The sequence below is a fragment of the Polyodon spathula genome, chromosome 2, assembly GCF_017654505.1.
Source record: "Polyodon spathula isolate WHYD16114869_AA chromosome 2, ASM1765450v1, whole genome shotgun sequence".
NCBI lineage: Eukaryota > Metazoa > Chordata > Actinopteri > Acipenseriformes > Polyodontidae > Polyodon > Polyodon spathula.
The window spans coordinates 80,306,975-80,334,282 of record NC_054535.1 but is presented as its reverse complement, the minus strand read 5'-3'; the positions used below and the strand labels follow the sequence as shown (position 1 = coordinate 80,334,282).

The 27,308-nt window shown below is 35.3% G+C and overlaps 1 protein-coding gene and 1 non-coding gene across 2 annotated transcripts in view; both read right to left on the bottom strand.

Annotated features, from left to right (window-relative positions):
• LOC121301854 (alpha-mannosidase 2-like) overlaps positions 1-27,308 on the bottom strand; it is a 134,495-nt gene that overhangs the window by 22,349 nt on the left and 84,838 nt on the right. The window contains exons 10-18 of the mRNA XM_041231516.1: positions 16,887-17,072; positions 12,370-12,484; positions 11,767-11,834; positions 11,173-11,338; positions 10,389-10,622; positions 9,943-10,065; positions 8,642-8,756; positions 6,041-6,174; positions 1,039-1,180 (exon numbers count right to left, since the gene is read on the bottom strand). Coding sequence (XP_041087450.1) covers positions 1,039-1,180; positions 6,041-6,174; positions 8,642-8,756; positions 9,943-10,065; positions 10,389-10,622; positions 11,173-11,338; positions 11,767-11,834; positions 12,370-12,484; positions 16,887-17,072 — 1,283 coding nt within the window. The remainder of the gene's footprint in view (positions 1-1,038; positions 1,181-6,040; positions 6,175-8,641; positions 8,757-9,942; positions 10,066-10,388; positions 10,623-11,172; positions 11,339-11,766; positions 11,835-12,369; positions 12,485-16,886; positions 17,073-27,308) is intronic.
• Positions 4,820-4,922, bottom strand: LOC121307472. The gene has a single exon (XR_005948342.1). It is a non-coding gene; the product is annotated as a U6 spliceosomal RNA (small nuclear RNA).

Sequence of the window (27,308 nt, the reverse complement as noted above, 5' to 3'; positions counted from 1 at the left end):
GTAACCAAATAACAAAGACAATTCAAAATAATCCACAGATCACTCCACAGAAATTTCATAAATTAAAAATTCGCCAAAAGCCACAGATGTGTACCAAATGCAAAAAGGCAGCTGGGACACCTGAACATTGCATCAGGGCCTGTTCTCATATAATAGGCTTTTGGGATCTTCTTGCAATGGCTAGAAAGTGCATCCTAACAAACTGGATTTTGGATAGACCACCTACGATTCTGCAGTGGTTTAAGGCTATTTATAGTGTACTCCCGCTGGACAGGTTAAATTATATTGAGGATAAAAAAAAAAAAAAAAAAATAGGACAATGCCATAGGATTTGGGATCCTTTTCTGTTACATATAGGACCCGCTCTCTCAGATCTAATATTGAAGGGATGCAGAAAAGCATTTCCTTTATTTCCCATTTGTACCACTGTATTTGTAATGATACTGACAGCAGGCACTCTGTAATTTATGTAATGTATACCACGTTGTAAATGTGTACAAATGTACACAAAATACAATAAAACATAATAAAAAAACTATAATAAAAAACATAATCCTATTTTAACAAGATGTAATGTATTAATTGTGTAGTTTACACTGTATAACATACATTGAACACTTTCAAAAACTACTCTTATTTTGCATTTTATTTTTTATGCCTATATGATTTATAAAAAAAAGAACAATGAATACAAGAATATCTATAAATTTATATTAAATTATGTATGTTGGGCACTGGCTGACATTCAACACATTCTAGGGTTTTGTCCAGCTTCATTAAGTGCCGGCAAAACAGTAATGGACTGCTAGACATTAATAATTCCACTTCTAGAATCTGATTCTAACCTAAAGAAAGTCACACAAAGGCATTGGGATATGTAGGTGAAATTAGATAAACAAACAGTTAATATATTGCAATATTTACAAAAATTGTCCTCCTTAGATTGTTATCAAGACAAAAACTATGGTTAAATAAATACAAAAATTGCAAAGCATGTTACACAAATATATACATTAAGATTCAGATGTGTTTGCTCACCTGGGTTCAAACTTGCAGTCCCCAGCGACTGGGCAGAATGAAGTGTCATCCGAACATTTTCATCCTGAATATACGTCATCGTGGTCATGGGATAGAAGTTAGCTTGAAGAGGCAATCTGCTTAAAGTTCTCCTGGGCTGAATCTGCAAAAATAAAATGAACCCAGTCAGAATTAATGGACTTGTTTTGGTCATTCATTAATGGCATTTTTTTGCTTTTATCTTCCTTAACAATGTGTGACTAAGAATTAGGTAGACACCAAAAGTGCCATTTACTCCAAAAAGTTATCATGATATTTCTCAGCCGATTATAATGACAATATTGAACATTTCGATTGCATTTAATCTTTTGAGGTCTAGCTTTTTGTGCAGCATGCCTACTTCATTTCCTTATAAAACGGCCACACCCTGAAGCAGACGCCTTCCCTCAAGACAAGCAGCTTACATTGTCCTCAAATATTCTTTTTGACATCTTGTCTGCATCAACTCTGTATTGAGATCCAATGATGTGTATTAATAAAGCTGTAGCACTGCAGTGACTCAGCATCATAAAAAATAGCATTATCACACTCCAGGGAGACAGGTTTACATCACTGGTTCATTTACATTTCAATCCAGTTAAAAGAGAAGCTACTTTTAAAGCATTTGGCAAAAGAACATGGCAGGGGTGCACTTAAGACCATTAAGTTATCCAGATCATTACATAGCAGACCTATGGACGTGGGTGGAGAAACAATGTTTTTTTTTTTTTTATGTACCACACTTCAGGGCTCAGGAGCAAAATAATTCCCTGACACTGCAATGTTTTGTTGTGCCATGTTAGGAGGACATATTTATGTTGATTGCAGATGTGTACATTATATTTTCCATATCCATTAATATTCTGAATGTGTAAAAATAGAAACAGTCGTGCTCCACACTATTGTTGGCATGTAGTAAATTATGACAATTCTTTGATGTGTAATGGTATAGAAACAAAAAAGAGGCTGAGCTAAATGTACTAATTGTTTAAAGCATTCCTCTAACCAAAACAGCCCTGCAATCAGTATGTTTTTAATTGTGGTTGAATTGAAAGCTGACGTATTTAATTGAAACTTTTCAACAACACTGGCAGTATAATGGGATGATGTTAGCTCTTACTTTAGTTTTAAACAATGTGATGCTGCTAATTTTCTAAACACTTTCCTGAAGGAACTCCCTCCACTATGATGACAGAATTGGCACACAAGCAAATATTCTAAAAATGTTAGACCCTGTGTGTGTGTGTTGTCTAGCAAATAAAGGTAAAGGTATGCACTGTAGGGAGGGGTAGAAAAAACACAAGACATTCTACAAATAGAGCTGGTAATGAAGGGTCTTGCAACTTTCAACACCTTCATGTTTGGAAGCTACTGTACCTAAATAACCACTTGAAATAAAATCTACATTTTAAACAATGATCTCGCAGGAACTTTTCCGGAAGAACCATAAATTGATCAACTTGGAAACCACATGCGTTTTCTGCATAATATCAGCACAACTGTAATCTGTGCAGATGAGCTCCAGCCCCTCGTGATGATTCTAGGAGTATGTCATTGTACTGTAAGAAATTTTTTTTTTTAATATAGCTATTGCAAGCTTTACTTCACAGAGCTGTTTCATAGAAACTCTGAGAAAACCAGAGTTTCATAAAAAAAGCAAAAAACAAAAAAAACAACCCTAAAATATCAAAGTGATCATTGCAAACAGGGACCAAAGTAACCAGAACACACTGGGTGTTTCAAGTGCTTTCACATTGAAAACCACACCTTTGAACTACATGGTACAAAATCCACAGACATGCTCTAGAGACCTTTCATAAAGACCTATGTGTGGCTAAAACGTAAAATGTTGTCAAGATGTAAACAATGAAACAGAAAATGAATTAAAAAGAGCTAAAACAACACGTGACTAAAGAGAATGCTGCATTTTCACACTCCTACCTCTACTTGCTCTTTAAAATTAACAATTTATTGTTGAATGAAGCTGTAAAAAACACATTTTCTATAAAAGTAGTTATGCTTACCCAAAATATAGTGTAAACTGGTTATCGATAATGTAGTACAACACTCACTGCCACCCCTTACTGAATACAGACCTCTCCAATATACACATAAAGGCCGTTGAAAGCAGCCTAAAAATGGCTTCTTTAACTGTCTGTTGTTTTGCTCAGTGTACAGCTGTTATTGTAGCCTCTTTTAATTGAGCATATAAGCAGTTTTGTCTCCATTCCGCAGCATGGACTGAGATCAAGACACTTCCACATCCTATAGGATAGGTAACATCACATGCCCACTAGTTCCATGCACCTATACAGAAACTCCCATTGTAAAATACATAATACTGATGAAAAACAATGTCGTGAAAACTGGCTTTGTGACAACAGCACTGTCTTTCATGCACACTTTCTACAGATCAATCTCTATTGTGTTGCAGTGTTATATACAGCACACAGTTTTACTACAGGCGCTGCTGTAACTTTTCTTGTTGAGTGACTCCTGCGATCATTGAGCTGGCCTGGGGAGTAATTGATTGCATTTCAATGACCTGCAATTTACTTTGACAAAGATACACTGCTGCTAGAATATGCAATCAATACACAGAAAGTAACAGATGAGAAAGAGCTTGCAACAACCTCAACCGCACATGCATTATTACAATGAAAACATTACATTCAATGGCTTGAGACTGCTCTGCTGGTGCTAACAATGTGTTGCAGTTCAACGGAAAGAAGACTTGGCTACTCATGGCTGCTCAGTAGGGCAAGAACATCTAGGGCTTTGCCAAGAGATGTTTTACATTGCTCTGGAGAAACTGCATTTCTTTAAACAGAAACACCTAGATGTTTTACAGGATACATGCGAAGCTAATGGAGAGGTTGTGTCATCAGCTTCAGCAAGCTGTTATTCTGTTGTTAATACATTTGCATGTGGATTGTTCAGGGGTAGCTGTTATCTCGTTTTACCCGTTAGTATGCACCGCTTAACTTGCTTTCCTAAAGGAACTGCACCAGGGAATGATGTATGTGTCAGGTTACATCTTCAAAATGTCTGCCTGTTGATGTAAGACTGCTTATTTAGACCATTACCACCACTTTCATCAATTCTAGTGATGCACATGCTTTTATTATTATTATTATTATTATTATTATTATTATTATTATATTATTATGATCTGAATGCCGGTATGAAAACAAGATTTATAATATTATAACTAGGGTTTCCGGTTTTCGGCATTTAAAAAAAATAAAAATCGGCAGGTACTTAGCGCACTTATTTTTAGGATCATGAACCAGGTCAAATCGGTTTTATTGTCACATATTGGAGCAGGGTATTACGCCAAAGCACCGGGGAGTGGGTACCTATAGTGGTTGTAGCGCTTCAGTAAAATACGTACTTAATACCTAGCGTACAAGACAATGTAAGAGACGTGGTATGGTAGAATATGTTTGAAACATACAAAATATACGCTAACACTACTAATTTGAATTTAGGAAATTGAGCACTGTCTGCCCCTCCCCCTTCAGCTCATGTTATCCAGAGGCAAACCTTTAATTTCTTCATTCACCATCTCGATAGCAAAGTGTTGCAGAGTGTAAGCTGTATTGATAGACATGTCTTGAAACCCCTCTGCTGTTTGAGTTTTTTTTTTTTGTTAAATGTCCAGACGACCAAAAATAAGTTGAACACAAACTGCAAGCGACTGTTGATGTATCAGAGGCACAACCAATCTCTGGGGTCACTTGACAAGCGGAAGTTCATAGTAGTAGTAGTCGTTTGCTTCACGAATTGTGTGTCAACCCTGCGCGGGGGCTATGCTAACCTTCTCTGTATCGAACCAATTTTAGAATGTGCGCTGCTGAAAATGTGACCGTTACTGATTACCTGCTTGGAACGGTGACTGTTAAATAAAGCTTTGTTTTGCCAAAGTCAGCTGCAGTTTTTTTAATTGGCTGGAATCATCAAGCTCACTGTATATATCGCAAGCAACATCAATTACGTGTATATAAACAACGTGTATGTTTATTTGTATTTAAATTATAAAAACCTGATGACTGATCTATATAATGTATTTTTTAAACTACATGTGACAGTTGTATTACATTTATATGAATTACCTGTAAAATAATAGGATTTTCAATCAAATATAAACAAGTAGCTATGGCGACGTCACCAATAAATTTCTGCAAGTTTGTACCATCGAAGGTTCGAACATTCCTTCGGTAATGCGTTCCGACCCTTCGAAGATCAAAATGCATCCTTCGTTACAGCCCAATTTGCACTTACTGTAAACTATACTGTACTTAAATATTCATCTTGCATTGTAACCCTGTACTGCCCTGTAACACCTGTAAGTCATCTTGAATAATAATAATAATAATAATAATAATAATAATAATAATAATAAAACAAGCTATTGTTCGTCTGAATACAATAATAAGATTCTAAAGCTGGGTGCTTAAGGGAACCCCAAGTCCACTGCCCTTTTTCTGCCCCCCCATTTTTTTTGGCTACTATATATCTGCCACAGGGGAAAACATGGTATACATATATTAGTTCAAATACAGGTTAAAAATAAATGAAACTAGCTAACTCTGGTTTTCTTAAGTACTCCTCCTGGAGACATTTAAAAAGCTTAGACTCAGCTTTACTGCTGCTCTGGCATTCCCGAAGATACAAGCTGCCTGCATCCCTTCTACACACTGAGGAGCTGCCAGACAGTCAGCACAAAATGCAGACGATTTCAATTACTGTAAACAGGACACAGCTCTCGGAACAAACAGAAATTCATGCTGCAAATGAAACAAACAGTACCACAGGAAGAAAAAGATTTCAGGCAAAAATGAACCTACTCAACTCCTGTACAAAAGTAAAAACTATAACTACGATGATATGTTTCTAAGTTATCATATGTTACTGAGTTAATAAGAAATATCCAAAAAGTTATCTGTGCTTTAAATCTAAAAAAAAAACAAGAGATCCACACCTGGAAGCCGTTAAGGTCTGTGTAGAATCGGTCTTTGCTGTTGATGTCTGATGTTATCCTCATTGCAATTTCACAGTTGAGCTCCCCCCTGATGTCCACCGTGTTGGAGATCTCCACAGACTGTCCATCCACTCCTGAAACAGAACAGCAGGGCTGTGTGTTAAAGACTTCACAAGCGCATTTTTGTCTGAAATGTACTTCCTATAAACTGTAAATATACAGGTATGTCTGGGCTGGCTTTTGTGTTCCAACTTTATTTCCTGTGAAATACTGTAAATGCACCAGTCAGTCTAGAAGCTTTGCTGGACTTGATTTTTTGTAAGCGATTTACTGTGAAACATTTCTACTTATACATGTATGTAAAATTGCCATTAAAAAAAGATGCTAGTTATTTCACGTTTCTGCCATTTCAGATATGTATTTTTATTACATAAGAAAATGAAAAGCTGTTTGCATGTCTTTTTTTAACGACCTTCATAATTAAGGCACTAGAACAACATCTTTTGAATTTTTCATGCTTTGGTCACAATTGTGTTGCATTTTTTGAAGATCTCGCCATGTAGGGCCTTAGTTATTATTAACCCACAAATTGTGTTTTGGTGGGATCACTAAAAATAACACAGAGGAGCCCCCCCCCCCCCCCCCCCCCCCCCCCATCGATTTTGTAAAACTCTTTTGTAAAAATAAAATAAAACAAAAACAAAACACCCCACTTTTTCAGCTATGAGTATTATCAGATGAAACCCCCTGGCTTAAAAAATTACATTGTAAGCCTGGTTAATAATAACCTACAGATCAGAACAACTATGACTAGACCATTGATCAGTGAAACTAAACCTGCAGAAGCATAACATTTATAAATAGTTACTGTATACAAATAGCTTTCAGCTAAAGCCTTTTATGTTTGTTTATCACTAAAACCAAAACAAGACCACAATTTCTGCCTTAACTGTAGAAGGGCTTTTTAATCAAATGCGTACCTGAAGGATAACTATCATGCTAACAGTGTTAGTGAGCACCAAAGAGCTGAAATCTGCCCAAAGCATAAGGGCAACTGATATTTTCTGTTTATCAAGCATACAAATAAATAAATAAATCAGTTATTTGAATGTCAAAATGTTTGCTGAGCGTGCACTCCATTATTTAAATGTTGTTTTTGAAGGGAGTTTTTTTCCCCCATGCATTCCACTTTGACAACTCATTACACTCTAGCCAGAGGCTATTTATTTATTTTTTTCAGCTAAATCCATTACACATAGATTTCAGATAGCATAGCAGTAGGGGAAAAAGTCATTAGCTCTTGTGCCAAGATGTTTTTTTCCTAAGGGACACAGGCCGCTATATTGCTGGATTCTACTTCACAGTAATTTATTTGCACATATTTGTCCATTAAGAAAACCGAACCATAATTCACAGCACAACAGGCAAGAACAGTGTATGAAACGTATCACGCTACAAACTGGTGCTTACATAATACTCACAATAACTCAAAATGTATGTAGACATGCATGTATAAAAACAGCACTGCAACTGAACCGACTAACCTGAAACCAGTATGCAGCTGATTACAGACTAGACTGATTGAGAATTGGCTTTAAAGCTCAGGTTATTCGGGAGAACAAGTTTGTCAGCAGAACTTTCAAAGCACCTATTTTGCAAGTGAAACAATCTGCAATGTTTGATTTCTGCGTGAAACTGTAAATTACTGTTTTTGTTCACCAAGCTAATTCTGTATAATATACATTTGTTAACTTTTGCTATTTAAGCTGTCAAATTAGACAGTACAAGCCAATAACAAAGTATAGTCAACAGTTTGTGGTTGGGTTGTTTTCATAAAAATACCATTGTAGTTATTTTATAAATTTTTATTTCAATCGAACTATACGAGTTGTACCGAGTTTGTACAATATTCTATGTTGTAATTGATTCATTCATTGCAGTTCTTTCAACCGTTTTCATAAGAATATTTAACTAAAAATAAACTTGTATATACTGTAATACTGTAAACGTGCAAGTTCTGTTACTTATATGTTAATGCCATGGCTCACGTGCACCTGTGATTAGCTCAACACCTTGGATAAGTCGACACTAAATGGCCTTCTCGTGGGGTGTCGAATTAATCGAGGTTTACTGTGTATGTGTGTACATATACACATTGATCAATATAGTTTCCAGCTTTGTTGCAATATAAAATTATTTTCGTTTCGGAGGCAGAATTACACAGCACTCGTTTTTTATTAAGACAAGAGTTGACTTCACTGCGGAGGTGGCATCCTGTGTGTACAGACCGGGATGTTGACAGTGTGTGTTTATACTAACTTTTACTTTTTTATATTTTTTATTGGGGGTCCAGGGGCCAGGTTCATTATAGTCGAAGGTTCGTTATAATGAAGGGCGTTATAGCGTGGGTATACTGTATATATATTCTCAAGTGCAAAAATGAAAAACAGGAAATTGTGGTGGTATTTTTGTTAAGGTAAACAAGGGACAGGATCCAAGATTGAACACAGTACAAGTTATGAAAATCAAGGATAAAGCGCCCATTATACTACAAAAACATTTTATTAAAAACGCATACAGTTGGAACAGCATTCACCTTACCTTGCACATTATAGAGACGCAGTGAATGTGTGAAATGGCGGTAAGTGCTTGTGACTTCAGAGAAAACTGGTCCAGTGGTCACTCTTATTATAGGGGCCTCAGAAGTAACGTATGGCTGTAAGGAAAACAGGATTGGAATGACATTGTGTAAAAGCACTCATAAAATGAAGAGACGAGCTCCTAGTTTATAAGCAATGCACAAAAAGCAGAATCAATGAATGCCTCACCAAGGATTATGCTAAGCAAATAGACTTTACAGAGATTCAGTCACTGGTCCTTTGACTTGTATTGGTATATTAGTTACTAATTACTTTATACTACCTAAGTTAATTACCTAGTTCTATTAAAAATAAATACCACAGAAAGGCAGAAAAGATGGGCACTGACAGGTGTGGAGTGGGCAAGAGCCAGCAACCTTGTGTTTCCACTTACAAGCAAGCATCTCATCCACTGTACCAAAGCATTCTTATTTTTAAATAAGCATTGACCTCACACATTAGGTTTAGCAGTATCTCATCACACAACACTGCACCACATAACACTGTATGTTACACACAAAAACTCAATATAGTCTTATTAGGAAAACTCAGAGGATGTTGTTAATTGTAGTTCTACTAAAGCTCTACACAAAATATGATTTACTTCAGGTGCCTTTATCAGTGTTATTACTTGTTTTTAGCTTCAAGATGAATATCATGCTTAACATATTAAATGTAAAAACAAAACAGCATTATTAAAAAAGTGAATAAATATTAAAAAGGAATACAAAAAAAAAAAACTTTGAAAACTCAGGATCGGAAGTTTATTTATTCTGACTCACTGGTCTGAAAACTGCATCAGACTTCACTTAAAAGCTTTAAAGCTTTACAGGAACCACTTCGAGCAATTCAATGAAATGTCACCATTTCCAGCTGGGTCGTGATGACAGACTTGCTTATTCAAAGTCCAGATAATGCATGGCATTTGGCAGCTTCTTTCATTCAAATTTCTTAATACAGTTGAGTACATACAAACAAAATGTACATATAAACACTGCACTGTAGTATGCCACTGCTTCACCTGCAGCTAATCTTTAAGTATCTAAGTGACCACAGAGCAGTACTTGGACCAAACATATTTTTGGCACTGTCAATGCTTCCAATGGTGAATAACCTGTTATCATGCGATGAAAAGGCTCTGCTTTTATTTCTTTAACTATCCAGCTTGTCTGTACTTCATAAACCTCCCAATCCCCAAACCCAGGTACAGCATGTGTTATTTTCTATGAGGTATAATGCATTTAATCTACTTTTTCACTATACCTTAGCTTGCCCATCAGGAAGGAAAAGATATGCGCCGCTCTTATCTCTGTTGCTGGTTGTTCCATACCACATAAACTCCACCTTCACATGTTGTTCTTTACTATCATCCTTAAGCTTCACTTTCTAAAATAAACAAAAAAAAAACTAACTTGAACTCTTGGGGTAAGCACTGATAGTCCCCTTTACTAGCAATGCTTCTTCATTCAAATACATGTCTTTTTAACAATCTCAACCAGTACAGTTCAGTTTCAGAGTTGAAAACAAAAGTCCTTGCATATAGAAATCACGATCACAACATTTACCCACTGGATGGCACTACATGCAAATTAAGTTAAAATTCAATTTAAATAAAAAAAACAAGCATGCACTATTATACTTATACTTAGAAATTATAATTATTATTACAATTGTACAAAATGATGCAGGGCCAGTACTAATTTATTTACCTCCAACAAACCGGTTGATCCTGAACACCAAAGATGAAGGTATGGGTTTTCAATTTTGAAGTTAATAGGGTTGTTTTGTGGAACATCCAGTTTGAACGGTTCACTTGTACTGATTACCAGGCTTCCACCTTTTTTGTATAGATTGTAGTCTGCTAGGCGCGTGTTCATGTCTGTTCCCTCAGTGAGCTGGTATACTGCTAGGCCCAGTGCAGACAGCTGGGCCACAAAGGAGACCTTTGTGAAACAAAACAGAAAACTTGCATTGGAAATAAATCTCAAATGTGTGCAACTGTATGTGTGTGAATTATACAGTCTAATAACACATCTCTATCTTGTTCTTAATCCAACACAATTGGCTTTATTGTACAACAACAAAAGGTCAACAAGTTGGGAACCAAAATACACAACTGTGATCCGCTATATCCTCCACAGGGCACAACTGATGAACTTTGGGGCAAGTTCTCAAAGCTCCTCGCTACAAATCCTCATTAGCATGACTTTTTTCTGAGAGGACAAACGTAACCAATGAAGTTACCAAACCAGAAGTAAGTAATTCAGATATTCAATTTAGGGACTTGTACAGTTAGTAGTCTTATATTACTAATTTTAAAATTGATCTATTTTCTCAAAGAACTTTGAGAATCCAACTTTTCATGTTCAGTGAAAAACAACTTCCCAGTCCAGTTCAGGACATGAAGCTTGAATTGAACTTTGTTTAACATTCTAAATGACATATCTGCAACTGTTTGTCAATTTTTAACACTATCACAGGATCATACTATACCTGAAAGGCTTCTTTGGATACTTTGACCGTTTCCTCCCAGACAGCACTGACCTGTACCTTCACAGGCTGTCCCAAAGCTGTCAGGACTTTTACTCTTGGGGTATTCACATACACAGTAACAACAGCAGATCGGTCTTGTTCTGTGGGGTTATAAATCACGAGTGACCTGCAACAACATTACTTTGAAGTTAGTACACTTACAGACACACACATAAAGTAAAAATAACAAATATTTTACCATTTGTTGATACAAAAAGCATAACATGGAGTGACCTCTGAACTTTACACAACTTTTCTAACAGCTATGTACTTAGTTCTCTCTCAATTTAACTTAATTCACTTAATTCAGAATAGCACACTCTTTGTAGTCAGATCCAGGCTTTAGCTTAAACCCGTTTTTTATCCAGATTTCTACTGGGTGTTTAACCACTTTAATGAAAGCTTAAGGTTGGAAATTGACAGATAAGTGGCTGTATTGTCACATACCATTTTACTCCTCTACAATGATCTATTTCTAACAACCCCAGTCCAACCAGTTTTGTTAAATGTTTATTTACATTTGATGTAAAAAGAGAGGGAAAAGGGAAAATATACCTGGGCTCTGTACCGAGTTTCAGGATAGTCTTGTGGGGTAGAGCATCTTGAGAGGGCTGCACATCATCCTATGTGTAAAATAATACAAGAGACCATTACAGAACAGTATTATATTATATTACTAACAGCAGAGTTCTATTATTATTATTTAATAATACTAGCAGAAGAATAAGGGTTTTTAATGCACATTTATAAGCCCAATAAAATGAAAGTTTGTTTCTGAATATTGGGAACAACCTTGAAATACTGTAAGGAAATTGATTATACATACTGATATACCTTGTCTTATATTTTAATTATTATTTGAAATAAAAATATGTTTAGTAATATATTACACATATGTGCATCCAACATTTTCATCATACCATGTTCATACTCAGATGTGCTCATAGGCATTAAAAAATATAAACATAAAAAGCTTGATGCTACAGGAATACAATAAAAACCAAAATCATGATCTGGGTTTATAACAGCAATACACGAGTGAATCCATTTCCATATTGTGTCATCAACTGATAGAATTCATATTTTGCTTGTTTTTTTGTTTTTTTTTCAAAGGGGAAGAAAAATAAGATTTACACACTCGGAAAATTGCCGTCTTACCATCTGAAGGAAGAGGCTTGAAGGGTTGTGTTTGTAGTCATCCTTGTCCTTCAGAATCAGAAAATGAGCAGAGTCAATTATCACCCGCTTCAAATTCATTATCGAATGAAAGAGCCTGCAAAAACACAGACCAAAACAATTAGCCAGGAACAAATGTAACGTCTGAATTAGCCCCACGCTGTCCTCTGATGTCCACAAACACAGCTGTGTACTGCACAATAATGAAGACAGCAGGTATTGGATGAAGGAAATTAAAAGCAATATTCCCAGGCAGCCGGCAAGTACAACAAACAAAGGAAATAGCTTAATGCCCACTGTACACAATCCTCTCAAAAATAATTCTCTTCTTTTGCATTTCTGAGCCCTGTTTCCCAAATGATCAGGATGTTTTAAGGCACTTTTTTTTTGCCCCAAAGCATGCTTATAAACACTCTCTATACTTTGAAAAATTAGAGGAAACAAGTAAGCTCTTTCTAAAACAGTTGATAAAGGTGTAATTCACTGGCCCTATTCCCAAAATAAAATGTTTTACACATACCAAATTAGAGCACCAAGCTACGGCCTTACTATGAATAAGATGTATTACTACTGCAACTCTAGTACTGCAAGTAACCACCTGTATGTGTTTGAAACGGGCTGAATAAACAAGTCCAGCTGGAGAGTGGTAAACAGTAGTCGTAGATACTGAAGTACCACAGGAAACAGAAACAGCAATTATTCTCAGTGTCAGTCTCAATAAATACCACTAGGGGCAACTGAGTCAAGAAGTGAGTTTCTTAATTTGCTGCTTTGTACCCCCAGGCACCATGGTACATAGATTTTAGAACTTGGAATACATCAATGAGAAAAAAAAAATACACAAAGCTCACAGGATCCAAGATTGCTCCACCAGTACTCAACACCAAATTTTACTAACTTTAGTTTTCACCAAAAAAAAAAAGTTGCCACTTTAACGGACAAATCTCCACATATACAAGTTTGCATGCATATATGGCAAGCCAAATAATCATTTGGAGATATCTCAAATTCATTTATAGATACCTCTAAATATCTGAAGATATCTTCAAATATTTAAAGCTATCTCTAAATCATTTTAAGATATCTAAAATACATTTAGAGATATCTCAAAATGATTTACAGATATCTTTCAATTGAGCTTTAAATGAGATATCTAAAATGCTTTGTTAATTATCTTTAAATAGTTTTAAGATATATCTAAATGTTTTTGAGATATCTTTAAATACTTTTCAGATATCTGTAAATCATTTAGAGCTATCTCTAAATCATTGGACGATATCTTCAAATGAACAGGAAGCCATTTCAAGATATCTATGGACTTCCTGTCCATTTAAATATATCTTCAAATGAACTGGAAGTTATTTAGAGATATCTTCAAATGATTTACAGATATCTTTAAATAATATATGGATTTGACTAGCATGGTGTGCCAAACTGTCATTTAGAGATATCTTAAAATGAGGGTTTTAAAGATATATGTAAATCATTTTAAGATATCTTCAAATAACTTCCTGTTCATTTAAAGATATATGTAAATCATTTTAAGATATCTTCTAATAACTTCCTGTTTATTTAGAAATATCTCTAAAACATTTTAAGATATCTTCAAATAACTATGTTCATTTAGTGATATCTCTAAATCATTTGAAGATATCTTCAAATGAACAGCATGTGTGAAAATGCTCTATGTTTTCAATGGACTTCCTGTTCATTTAAATATATCTTCAAAAGAACAGGAAGTTATTTAGAGAGATCTCTAAATGATTGAGAAATATCTCTAAATGATGTAGAGATATCTCTAAATGAACAGGACGTTATTTGAAGATATCTTAAAATTATTTAGATGTATCTTTACAACCCTAATTTTAAGATATCTCTAAATGATGGTTTGGTCTGCCATGCTAGCACAATCCATATAGTTTCCATAGTATTTAAAGATATCTGTAAATCCATTTAAGATATCTTTATTTCATTTTTAGATACCTCAAATTAATTTTAGAAATCCTAAAAACTGCACATTTAAAGATATCTGGAATTCAATTTGAGATATCTCGAAATGTTTTACAGATATCTCTAAATATTTCAAGATAATCTAAAAATGCAATTTGAGATCTCTCTAAATGATCATTTGGCTTGCCATATGTATACAGGATATAAAACTACTAAAGGGTAAAGGATTTCCACATATTTTCTGTTTTTTTTTTATTTTTCAGTTCCAGTGGGTACCAGCTTTACTCACTGTTGTAAATGTATTTATACAGTCAGCCTTACGACTTGATCAACCTTACATTTTCCCTCAGCAAACCTACATTCACTTGGGCTTGTATTAATGTAAATACCAACCAGCAATACCCACAATGTGAAACAGACAGAGTGTCTCAGCTCTGCCATTGCACTGGATGTCATCCCCAGCTCCACTACTGATTTTAAATAGATAGCTGGACTTTAATTAAAAAGCCCATTTTTATTTGGTGCTGGAACAAGAATGTGACATGTCCTCAAAGAAAGTAAATATATTCTAGGTCATAAGAATCTACTGTGCACTGTATGATTTCTAACAAAATTACATGACATACAGTAAGTTGAGCATTGTCCACATTGCGGAGATACACAGAGGAAAGAAAAGTTTGTGTTTTCTACATATCACAAACTTCACTGAAAATCAATTCTTCCATAAAAACACAAACTGCTGCTTTATACTGAAGCTGCATTTGCACAGCAAACAGACAAACAATAATGGACCAGTTTTATTTTCATTAGCCAGTTTTGCAATAGTATGTGTCTCTGTGTTGCACTGCTAGTAAGAACGCATTAGGTCAAAGGAGCATAGAAAGTTAAAAACAGGAAGGAGTTATTTCACAAGCGCTTTGGCACAAAAGCTGTATTCCAAAAAAACAGGAAGACAGAAAGAAAAAACATGATCTGCTGGACCTCCAAAGAGGATTTCAAACTCACTATTACCGATTGCCATATTGGGCCATATTCACAAAGCATTTGCACCATTTTCCTTACACAAAGCACAATTGAAACAACTGGCAACGTGGAAAGCTGTGGAATGTCTCCACCCTCAGAATCATGGGGTAGTTTGACAAACAACTAATCAACTAAGGGGTGATGAGAAGGGCAAAGCAAATGTATTTTTTGATACATCTGAATTTCCATACAATAACCATCCAAAGCCACAGCGACACGTGTTCTAATTGTATGTGATATAGAGCCTAATATGTGGAAGTGTTCCATTTTATTTTATTTCTTTACATTTTGAAGGTTCGTCAATATATATATATATATATATATATATATATATATATATATATATATATATATATATATATATATATATAATTTGTTATTATTATCTTTTTTCAAATGAAGATGGTTCCTTGATTGAGTTGCCATGAGTCACATCATTTATAAATCAGTTCAACTACAAATACCCAGAACCTCCCAGACTCAAATTCAAAATGTCATTGCTTTGTCAACCAAGAACTGTTATTCTTCAAAATTTCAGATAGAGATAAATACAGTGCATATTGACTGACAGACAGTAATTACATATTATACAGTTCAGTTAAAAAATAAATTCACTTCTAAAATGGAACCATTAAGATGTAATTTTATCTGAGGTGTAACCTTAGTAACTGTGGTGGTACTAGTGATTAACTGTCTACATTTCATGTAAACAGCTAACAACAAGACAGGTTTTATATTCTACTTAATGAGCGTCTCTTAAAGCAATCTCATTGTTGGAACCAGATATCTTCAGATTGATTTGTGTAGCTGAATAAAATGATCTGCCTTTGTTGACTCTATAAAAGCCACTTTATCTGATTTTAAGCATCTCTGTATTACAATGGCAGGGACTGTAAGCTAAAACTTCAAATGCAATGCAATTTATAGACTGGGGAGTCTGGAGAACTGCATACTTTTCTACAGCAGGATTCCAAATAAAGGTTGTAATATAGGGTTCATTCTTTTTTTTTTTTTTTTTTTTTTTTTACTTGAAAATAACCAGATTCTAAAAGCAGTAGCCAAGTTAAAATTCCAAGAACCACGTTCACACATGGCAATCTGCAATCTTCAAGTATAAATTTTGTAAAATATATTACAAATTGCCGATTTATAACAGTAATGGTTATTTTTAAAAAAATCAAATGCATTTGTCGATTTCAGCGAGCAGTAAAATAAACCCTACCGTTACTACATCATGCTGCTAATGTAAAAAGATAATTGTGCTTTACAATGTGTACTGTCGTTTACTGCTTAATCTTCGGCCAAAATATAAAACAAATTTAAAACTTTATTTAGCTTCTAGTGTATGGTCTGTATAGTTAGCCATTTGATTTCATCTTTACTTTTCTTTCTGGCGACTGCTCAGGTTTTCACAGCAGCTGTTTCTTTGTTTTGAAAGGGGTATACGCTCTCCTCCTGATATAACTGACATTAATACCAGTACATAAAGCAACCTGTTAATCATTTTCACAATGACAGGAGCTTACCTAGTGCCATAGTCCACAACAACCCAGTCTTTACCAGTTCCTGTAATAGCATCGTGGTGTTGGAAAAGGGCAAGGTTTCTTCTAGCTTCTGTTAGCAGTTTATAATTATCAGATGAAGGGAATGCACTCATTTTGTTCCACTTCTGAATATTTGCCAAGGCAAGTGAGTACAGTATCTCCGCTGCCCTGTGAAGAATACAGTTGAAAGAGGTAAAGAAAACATACAAAAAATGAAAGGTTGAACTACACAATGATAATCAAAGGTTTAAGTATTACTGTAAATCACTACTAATATATCTGATGGATATTGGCAAAACAAATCATTGCTAAAATGCATGGCTGCCTAAGTCTCCTAAAGACCCAATGACATTTGCTAGCGAAAACATACAACAGAATATACTACAGCTTTTGCACCACCCCTAGAGAATTAACAAATTTTGCTTCATAAAGTTGAATGAAAGTGCTGAATAATGTTACTCTAACATATAAACGCTTTGTAGTTTTGCATATACAACGAAAAATTGACAAAAAATAAAAGTGACATTTTGAAATCTAACAATGAAATACTTTAGTTTCTTTGATTACATGATGTTAAATAAATGATCCAAATTATGTGTCTATGGTTTACTGTTCTTTTTTTAAAAATGATGTCTCAGTCCTAAAATTCTAGATCATGCAAAACTTTTGGCCAGAGCTGTAGATGAAACTGCTTCAGCATTGGATTTTAATATCCTTTTCATACATGCAACTTTGATAAAAATGTGCAAAAGTGGTTTAAAAAATTGATAAACTAGAATATAGTAGGTGATTTACAAGTTAACATAGCAAATTATATAAAACTGTGCAGGTGAAAGTTTTAGAAACATTTGCATTATGACTCCAGGGATTCTTGGCTTTTAACAGTGCTATGCGAAAGCTGTCCGACATTTTGCATCTCTCTAGGAAATTTCAGTGAATATTCAATTGGTGAATAAACTCAATGAATGAAGTATAAAAAACGAAATGCTGGTGAATTTAAATTCCCAAATACAGTAGAAATAACTGTGTCCCAGTGTTGTAATACTGTATTCCCACATTCCCAGAGCCATGTTCCCAAACTTATCCTTCGTGTGCCTTCTTAACATAATTCAACTTTCAATGTTGTCAAAGGAAGCAAGATACACATAAAAGAAATAAAAAATAAAAAAACAACAATACCACTCGTCTCAGGCCTACTCAGTTGGCAAGCATTAGATTCTGAATTTTCAATTATATATCTCATCTCTCAGAGGCCAAAAGAGACTGAAAGTGTACAAAATGGAGACACTGTATATCACAGGATCCAATTAGGGAAAAAAAAGTCTCATTCCACTGCTGATATCCGCTAAAAAGCTGTTTTTGTTTTAGTAGGAGATACATTTACCTTGTTCCATTACCCTTTGTATTATTTTCTCTTTCAGTCTTCACATCCTGGTGACAATTTAAGACAGAAGTAGTTTAAAGCACTACTGTGGCCTTAATAACATGCAGCTCTCAAAATCACCAGATTTGAACCATCAACACTATGCCACTGGTGGACTTTAACAAAGTATATCTGGCAGATGTACAGGCAGAGTTTTGCAAGGTTAATGGTTACGAATGAGTGTACCTGATGTACTTGGAGGGAAGGTGTGATTCTGAGAGCTACAGGAAGGCCACAGAGGTGCTTTCAACTTTTACGTTTTAAAAAGTCACCAGGATGTGATGACTGAAACCATGATCATGTTCAACATGAATATCAACAATAGTGAAGACAAATGTAACATTTCAAGCCCAAACGAAAAGTCTCTTTGAGAACAGAGGCACATGGGCTGCAGCACATTGCACAAGGTTAACATTGCATCAAGGGTTGCTAGTGATATCATAAACCACGAGAGCAAAGTTCAAGGAGTTCCCTGATGCCAACTTCATTTAAAGTCTCTAGTCTCAGTCTGTTCTACCGGTTGTAGGTATGTTTTCTCAAAGCTTACATCAAAAGGCAGTTTTCTTTTTTTTTTTTTTTTTTTCTTGGTCTCTGATGAATGATTCTCTGGCTTCTAGGTTTCATTTCAAAACAGGATTTAATTTCAAAACAGGATTAGAATTAAACTTAGAATGCTGTCACACAGAATACTTATGACTTACTGGTGTAACATCACCAATTTAGGACTTTTATTGTAAGGGCTGAGATACAATTATAGTACAGTGTGTAGGACATGGGTCTTTAAAGGGTACACAAGGACCTTTTTATTTTATTGTTACATGTTCCCATGTGTTTCTACAACTGTTTATGTAAAGTGTGTGTATTGTTTTAATTATTATTATTTTTCTGATTACATATATACCACTTTCACACACAAATGCTGCAACCGTCGATTTTGAAGGTGACTGGTTACACCTGAGCTAATTTAGGATTGCTATTACAAAAGGGGGTGGACAATTATCCAACCAAGCTATTTCAGCTGAAAATAAAAAGTAGGCGGACTTGATCAAAACACAATCCCTTCACCGCAGACATAACTCGGACATAAACAAAGCTGCTTCCACATCCAGCCCTCAAAGAATATCACAGACATTTGCCAAGCTTTTTGAGATGTTATAGTAATAAAATAATGACTTGGATAGCATTATTGAGGAGTTTGGTGATAAAACGAGTGATCAGGAGATGATTTATCAGTATGCACTACTATGAAGAGATCAAGACCCACCTGTTCTCTCTTGTTTTCCATGCTCTTTAAGCCTGATAGCTGCTATTAGCTGCTGTGTTGCTGCTACTATTACGGATCTTGTAAAGCGCTTTGAAAAGGTGGTCCACTACGAAAAGTGCTATATAAAATAAAGATTGATTGATTGACTGATGTGTTAAATACAGTGAACAAGGACTGGGGCAGGGCTGGAGATGCAGTACTGAGTGTCCTGTTGATGTACCTTTTAAACCTGTTTTACTATGAATAAAATTACTTTTAAACAGCGTGTGTAAAATAAACAATGCGTGTGAAAATAAATTGGACCTGACGCGCCTGAAAGGCGCTGAATAAATGGACTGCAAAGGGTTAAATTGCATTCCTTGCCTCAAGATCGCTTCCCATGTACCTGCATGGACCTCTCAGAACTACATTTCCCATCATCCTCCTGCTCATTGGTAAATTCATCTAAGTTACATATGTGAGCAGGAGGATGTTGGGAAATGTAGTTCTGAGGGGTCCATGCAGGTACATGGGAAGCCATCTTGAGACAGGGAATGCAATTTAAAAGTTTTTAAAAAGTGGTCAAAATGTAATATATATATATATATATATATATATATATATATATATATATATATATATATATATATATATATATATATATATATAAACAATACACACACCTTACATAAATAGTTGTAGCAACACATGGGTACATGTAACACAATAAAATAAAAAAGGACTTTATGTACCCTTTAAATTTCTAATTACATGGTGGGGGTAAAGAGAGCTAGCCTTCCCCCACAGTTTAGTGTGGGGACAGGGTTGAGGAGAACATACATCCTTATAAGTTTAGATTATTAAACCAAGATAAGTTTTATTTTGTTTTCCTTAAAGGGCCTGACATTCCAAGGCATTATATCATGTGGGGTAATAGTGCTAGCATGCTGCTTATATTTACTAATTATAGGTGCAGCACTCTATTTTCCATTTGATCCACAGATAATGGAAACACTAGAGATTTCGTTTGATCATTGCAAAATCCAGTCACCAACTATGCCTTTATTTAATAGTGCAATTCTTTGTTGTGAACAATAAAACATACTTGTCATTTGTAGTATACACACTTCTTTCTACACATTTGGTGTGCATATTTACATTCCTAAAACACAGGACTCATCGCTCAAGCCTGAGACACAGCAATCAGTTAGCAAGAAGTGCATGCAAAGGAACTGACAGCTGCAATAAGGTCTTAGAAGCCTTTCAGAGATATTCACCCATGCCATTCTAATTTTGCTTTGCAGAAGCAGACTAGGAAGAAAAAAGGCTTTCAAATGGAGACTATACAGGGAATTAGTTATTCCCAGTTCTTTTTGATGGATTTATTTCCACTTAAAAAAAAAAAAATTATAATTCTCTTCAGCTGTGAAGAATAGATCAGAAGACTGTCACTCCATAGGGAGATTATCATGCTTGCAGTGTAATATTCATTTACACATCAATCAGAGTATCTATGTTGTACAGCATAGATGTCCAGCACCAGACCCGGGGGTCAGATCAGGCAGCGGCTAACGCCTGGGCTAATGGGTCCCTAAAAGGTGTCAAGAGGGTCAAGACAAATGTACTAAACCTCCATATTACACATATAATAATCAGAGAAATCACAATTCCCTGATTGTAATGAGACAGGTCATTTTAATACAGTACAGTTTTATAAAGCTACAATAGCAGCAACCTTATTCCTCTATTGCGTTTGACACCCCTGCTGCAAGGTTTGCAGCTGTAAGCATGAAGCTTGAAAGAGGAAGTATGCAAGAAGTCCAACTTGGTGTCAATGGGTGACCCTACAGGGCTTTACTGTTTTGGGTAGTATGACTTGTATGTCTCCTTCCAGAGCAAGAGAGTTTACATACACTCAATTGAGAGTGCAATACTGTAGTGTCATATCTTGCTCCCGGCTGCAACAATGCTGATTGAAATTAATGTCTTCTGTGAACCAAAAACCTAGTATTGATGTACAATGATACTGAAAAGACAAATCCTAAGGGAAAGTTGAGAAATATTTTTCGTTTTATAAATTGTAATTACTCCCCACGTATTATACAATATTGCTTATGAAAACCTTAATAAAAGGTTTTGGAGCCACTGCCTCCAGTTTAATTTTGAGTATAATTAAAATGAATGACTGTATAAATGTTTAATATATCCCTTGCAGCCCCTCTACTGTCGAAAGAAAGCATACGTTCACAGAACAGCTCATCTTAATCCCCAGTAAAACACAATTTTACAAGACTTCACCTCAATCCTGCAGATCTAAAGTACATTCCTGTGGCATCAGTTATATTCTTATTAAGACTGTATTTTATTACTGAAATGTTATTTAGTAAAAGTAATTTTGAGCAGACTTACAGCTCTGGTTCACAGTATCCAAAATTTTATTGCCGGAGACATTTTAATTTCAAATTCCATTGTACCAAATGTTCTGTTTACCCTCTGTTCAATCTATCTTTCACTCGTATCAAACAGCTACCAGAGCAAATAGAGTGCTTGTGTGAATCTACTCTATATGCAAATGGTTTGTGTAAGTTTATAGAGGGCACTCTGGTCATTTATACCCTGATCAACTCAAGCAAACGCTGGCCTTAAAGGTGGTTGTCCAATGAATAAAGCTTTAGTTCAATAAAATATAGTTTTACTTTATACATTGGATTTTGCATAATAAGAAAATAAATGCCAAGAATATATTTAGGTGCTAAATTAGGTTATCCCTCCAAAACACCATACTATTATCTACATTCATTGATTGTCTTTCAGTCCTCGAAATAGTTCTCATTCTGCAGGACTGGTAACATGATATTCAGCCATCAATTCAGCCATCAACAGTATAAAAAAAAAAAAAAAAGAGTAGGGATTTTCGGTTTCGGTTTTCTTTATTTTTTTTTCACAATTTCTTGGGAACTTTTCTGTGGTTTATTTTTTTTTTAACAACTGAAAAACGGGAGAAAAATGGTGAGGGGAAAGTGATGTTCGGGGAAAAATAAGTGATAATGTGACCATTTTTGGTACTGTACGTTGTTAAAACATACTTGAAACAGCTGTGTCGTGCATTTTAAATGCAGAATAATGCCACTGCTGAATACTGTTTTGCTAATGCAAGAACTAGCCTATATACCAAGAAACAGCCTATATACTGGTAAGATAACAGTCTTAGCAGTCACCATTGCAGAAAACAATTTTTGGAGGGTAAAATTAAGCAACATGGACACTTCTGTACTTGTGGGATAAGTTGATAATTAAAATTTATATTTTTTACTTTAATTTTGACATATGTTTAATTTTGACACAATCCTGGTCACACGCAAGTCATGGCAGCCATGCACATGTTATGGTGACAGCTATAGTACAGAGGTCTAGATCATATGAATCAATATTGTACTGTTATGTGCTACAGAAACATGAGGCAGCAGCACTTTGGCAATCAGTGACAGTGTGTTTTGTCACAAACACTAAACAAGACACATGCATATTTACACATGAACAATCGGTCTGGGAACTGCGTGGGCCTTCAGATAACCAAGACCATTCAGTAATTTATCTGGACCATCAACACCAGTTGCTTGACTAACATACTAACCACTGCACCCTTACTCAGTGTACTCTATGAACTGGCAGCGTTTTATTATTACGCTACTAAATGATATGCATATAGTAATGCTTAAATTGAGAAACTTCCAAGTAATTAAGGTATAAAATTAAGTCATGAGTTTATTTAGAAAAGGTATTCCTCACATTTCTTTGATTCCACCATTTCACATACACTGCAATTATCACACCTGGAAGTAGGATTTAAAATGTGATTATGGAGTAGCCTAACTATTTGAAATAATATGTGTAAAATATCACCTTTTCATAATACAGCGTTAAATTAAATATCTAAATCAGGTGATAAATCAGGGGCTAAGACACTGTTAGACCCCTCATACAGTTTAATAAATCAGGTTCTAAATATGACAAATGCTAACACACATGAATCGCATGCAAGCGCAAAAAAAACCAAACAAAAAAACCCCAGGAAAAATCTGTGTTGTATAGCACTAATTTGCATAATTAAATACTGTTCCTTACCATTTCTATAGTTAGCCTTTTGCTTTCTTATTACAGTACCAATCAACTGACCTGTTGTTAAATATACTGACTTATATTTTTGGATTTTTCTATCAAAATCATTCTTATGATTAAAAGATACAAATCGCTCATAGCGGTTTTGACTTTTTTTTTTTTTAATATAGCTTTGTATACACTGTCTTTTGCTGTCATTTTCCAAAAGCAACATGTAAACTAGAAAGAGATAAAAACATTTTAATTCTTTTGAATAAAATCTTTAGAGGAATGTATGTCTGTCAGATGATATTGTGATCTCAGAGGGTGTTTTTAATACAAATACTGTGACCTTCATGTCTGACATCTAATATGCAAGTGTGGATTGATAACTATTTGATAAAAAAAAAAAAAAAAGATTGCAGTAGCATGCAACAAAAACAGTCAAAGATGTTTTTTTTGCACACACGTGAATGTACCTCAACATGCTGTATTATTTTACAACAGTAAGCTTCAACTGAGGGAATTATTTGCATACAATGTTATTTTTAGAGACGTGAAAAGCATGACGAGTCATTTGCTTGCTTGAGCGAGATATTTCTGCTGCATTTTTAGCACACATTTCACACATACTTCATTAAGCTTCATCCCCATGCATTATGAATGATTTAGAAATCAGTGCACATATACTTGATTGATTACTTACATTTTCCTCTCATGTTTCACACAGAATTAACTGTTTATACTCCTCGACATTAACAATTAAAGTAGTCCTCAAAATATCACGGAGCTTGAAATCAAGGACAATACTGAAACGATCACATCGACCACACACACTTTACCAGTCTTTATTTATTAACTAAAGGATATTTACCACAGGAATCTGAATGAGATGTTAACTAGCAGAAATAAATTAATCAAATAATTCAAACTAAACAAAAGACAGACCCTAACATTCTATGTCATTTCATGTTTTGGTAATTCAATCTCAAGAAGTTGGGTAATTCAAGCAGTAGTGGGCACTTTGGGCACATTTTGGCGTCATGAAGTTCCATTGTTATGATGGACACAGTAACAGGACTGAAGCACTTTGAGGAAACTTGGCATCAAGATGACTTAAATGTCAGACAAAAACTTGTCAATTCCTATATTTTCTAATGGAATGTAAATGTGAGATTTTCTGTTGAAATAATGCTGTAGAAAAGTGGTATACAGGCATCATGGGGTACCAAATTCTTCTACAAGTACACAGTCATTCCAGCCCAAGAGGACTAAGGGGAGTGCTTAATTCCTTAAGTTAATGATGGCAATTTAAAAAGAAATATTTTTTAAACTCTTTAAGCAAGCTTTAAAATAGTACTGTTATAGGTTAAAGGTCATCAAAATGGGCATTTTACCAATATTTTTTCTCCACTGAGAAAAAAAAAAATACTAAGGCTTAATTTGATGACCATCGATGGCCAAGCATGTGCATGTTTTTGACACTGCTTCCTCAGCCTGCTTGAGTCTTCTCAATGCACATTCACACCCAATTAAAAAAAAGGTAACTGTATGTGGGTTCATATTATACGACTGCACATACATGGTGGAAAAACAACAAAGATCACTTTCCAAAAGTAGCCCGCTTGCTCAAGAGCATTTTAAGCATCCCAGCAATGTGTCTCCAGCGAGCAGATTTTCAGCAGTGAGACAGATTGTAAACAACCTCCACTCCTCTTTAAAAACAAAGACTATGGATGCTATCCTGTTTCTTTTTTATTTTTTATTTAGTGTGCCCGATTATAATTTTTCCTCCCTGATTTTCTTCCAATTTGGAGTGCACAATCGTTTTTCTCCTAACTGCAGCAATTCCCCACATCGCTCAGGAGACCAAAAGGTTCAGTGGGCATCCTCTGATCCCATGACCAAGCCAGCTTCCTTTTTCACCCAGGAACTTGAGAGCAGATGTCAGCGAGCTGCTGACCTCTGGTGGACAAAGGCCAGTGCTGCAGGTGTCTGCCGTGAGCACACTGGGCACATGGCCAGCAGGGTTCACTGTAGAGCCATGAGGAGAAGCAGTCCCTTTCGGTTTTAACCCACGGGAGCGCCTAGGCCAATACAATGCTCCCTTTGGAGTCCCCAGTGAAGAACGGCCTACTTCGACACAGCCAGAACCAGAACATTTGTTGTATGACTCACCCTGCACACCACGCGGTTGCGCTTCTACCAGGTGAGCCTATACTGTTTTTTATTTATTTTTTTATTTTTTTAACAATAATGAGCTATCTGTTACTTAGATTTACTTGTAAAATTATTCAGTGGATCATTTTTGTGCTTTTTCTACCACTTGGCACATATCAAGATAAAAAAAACGTAAGATATTTTTATAGAGGAGTTATGCATAATCTGATGTCTTTTAATTTATATAATAGTTTTCAGTAATTTTGCAACTATTCACTATATTATCAGTAGCTCTAAACATATTACTTCTGTTGGTTTTGGTGACTTTTTTACAGAACATCGATGCTTCAATGCACCTGTTGTAAAACAATGCATTGATGGTAAAAAAGGAACGTCGTTCCAGCCTTAGAAAATATGACAAAATTGGTTCACTTGAGCTGGAATGACCATATACTTGTAAATCTCTAGAGCAAACAAAGCTCACCATGTACAAGATGCACCTGAAGAGAGACCAGCTTCTAAGGCTCAAGCTCCACACTCATTCAATGTTTCACAATGTTAGGAATGAGACCACCAATACCAGCACCTATATTTTAATATCACTAATAACTGAGAATTCAGCACCAGGCATTTCCAGAACAGAAACTACTAATTAGATTCAAATTTTGTGCATAATGATATCAAGGGTTGCATAACACTTGTGAGTGAAACACGGCTAAATCTGATGCAAGTTTAGATAAAACTAAAATAAGAGGGATTTACATTCCTATTTTGAGAACGACAGAATTGTGTATCAATTTTTATTTTATATAGCGCCTTTCATATTGGACCACCATCTCAACGCGCCTTTACAAGATGCAGTAAATACACGAAAAGGGATGCTACAGGCTATTTTTTTTTATAAAAATGTAAACTAGCTGCTGTAAAATGGCAACACATACATTATTATTATTATTATTTGTTTATTTAGCAGATACCTTTATCCAACGTGACTTACAGAGGCTAGCATGTGTGAACTATGCATCAGCTGTACAGTCACTTACAACAATGTCTCACCCAAAAGATACAGTACAAGTGACGCTCTGGGTCACACAATGAGTCAGTGGCTGAGCTGGGATTTGAACTGGGGACCTCCTGGTTACAAGCCCCTTTTTGTTAACCTTTGGACCACACAGCCTCCAAACAAAACCAAAACATTACCTTGCAATTGGGGGTTTAAAACATAGATCACATTTCCAGAACACTGGACAGTTTTATTAAAACATTGCCAGCATAGCAGTTAGCAAGCAGCCTTTCGCCAAATTACTGATCTAGTTGATTCAGAGGAGAAGTAGCACTGACTTTTTTTATTATTATTACAATCCAGACAGTCGTCTCTCATGATAGTCTAAAACCCTGACTTTCTACGTTCATCCTCTTGGAGGACTGTTATTTTCTCATATTTTCACTATACATCACCTCCTAAAAATATGGAGATAAT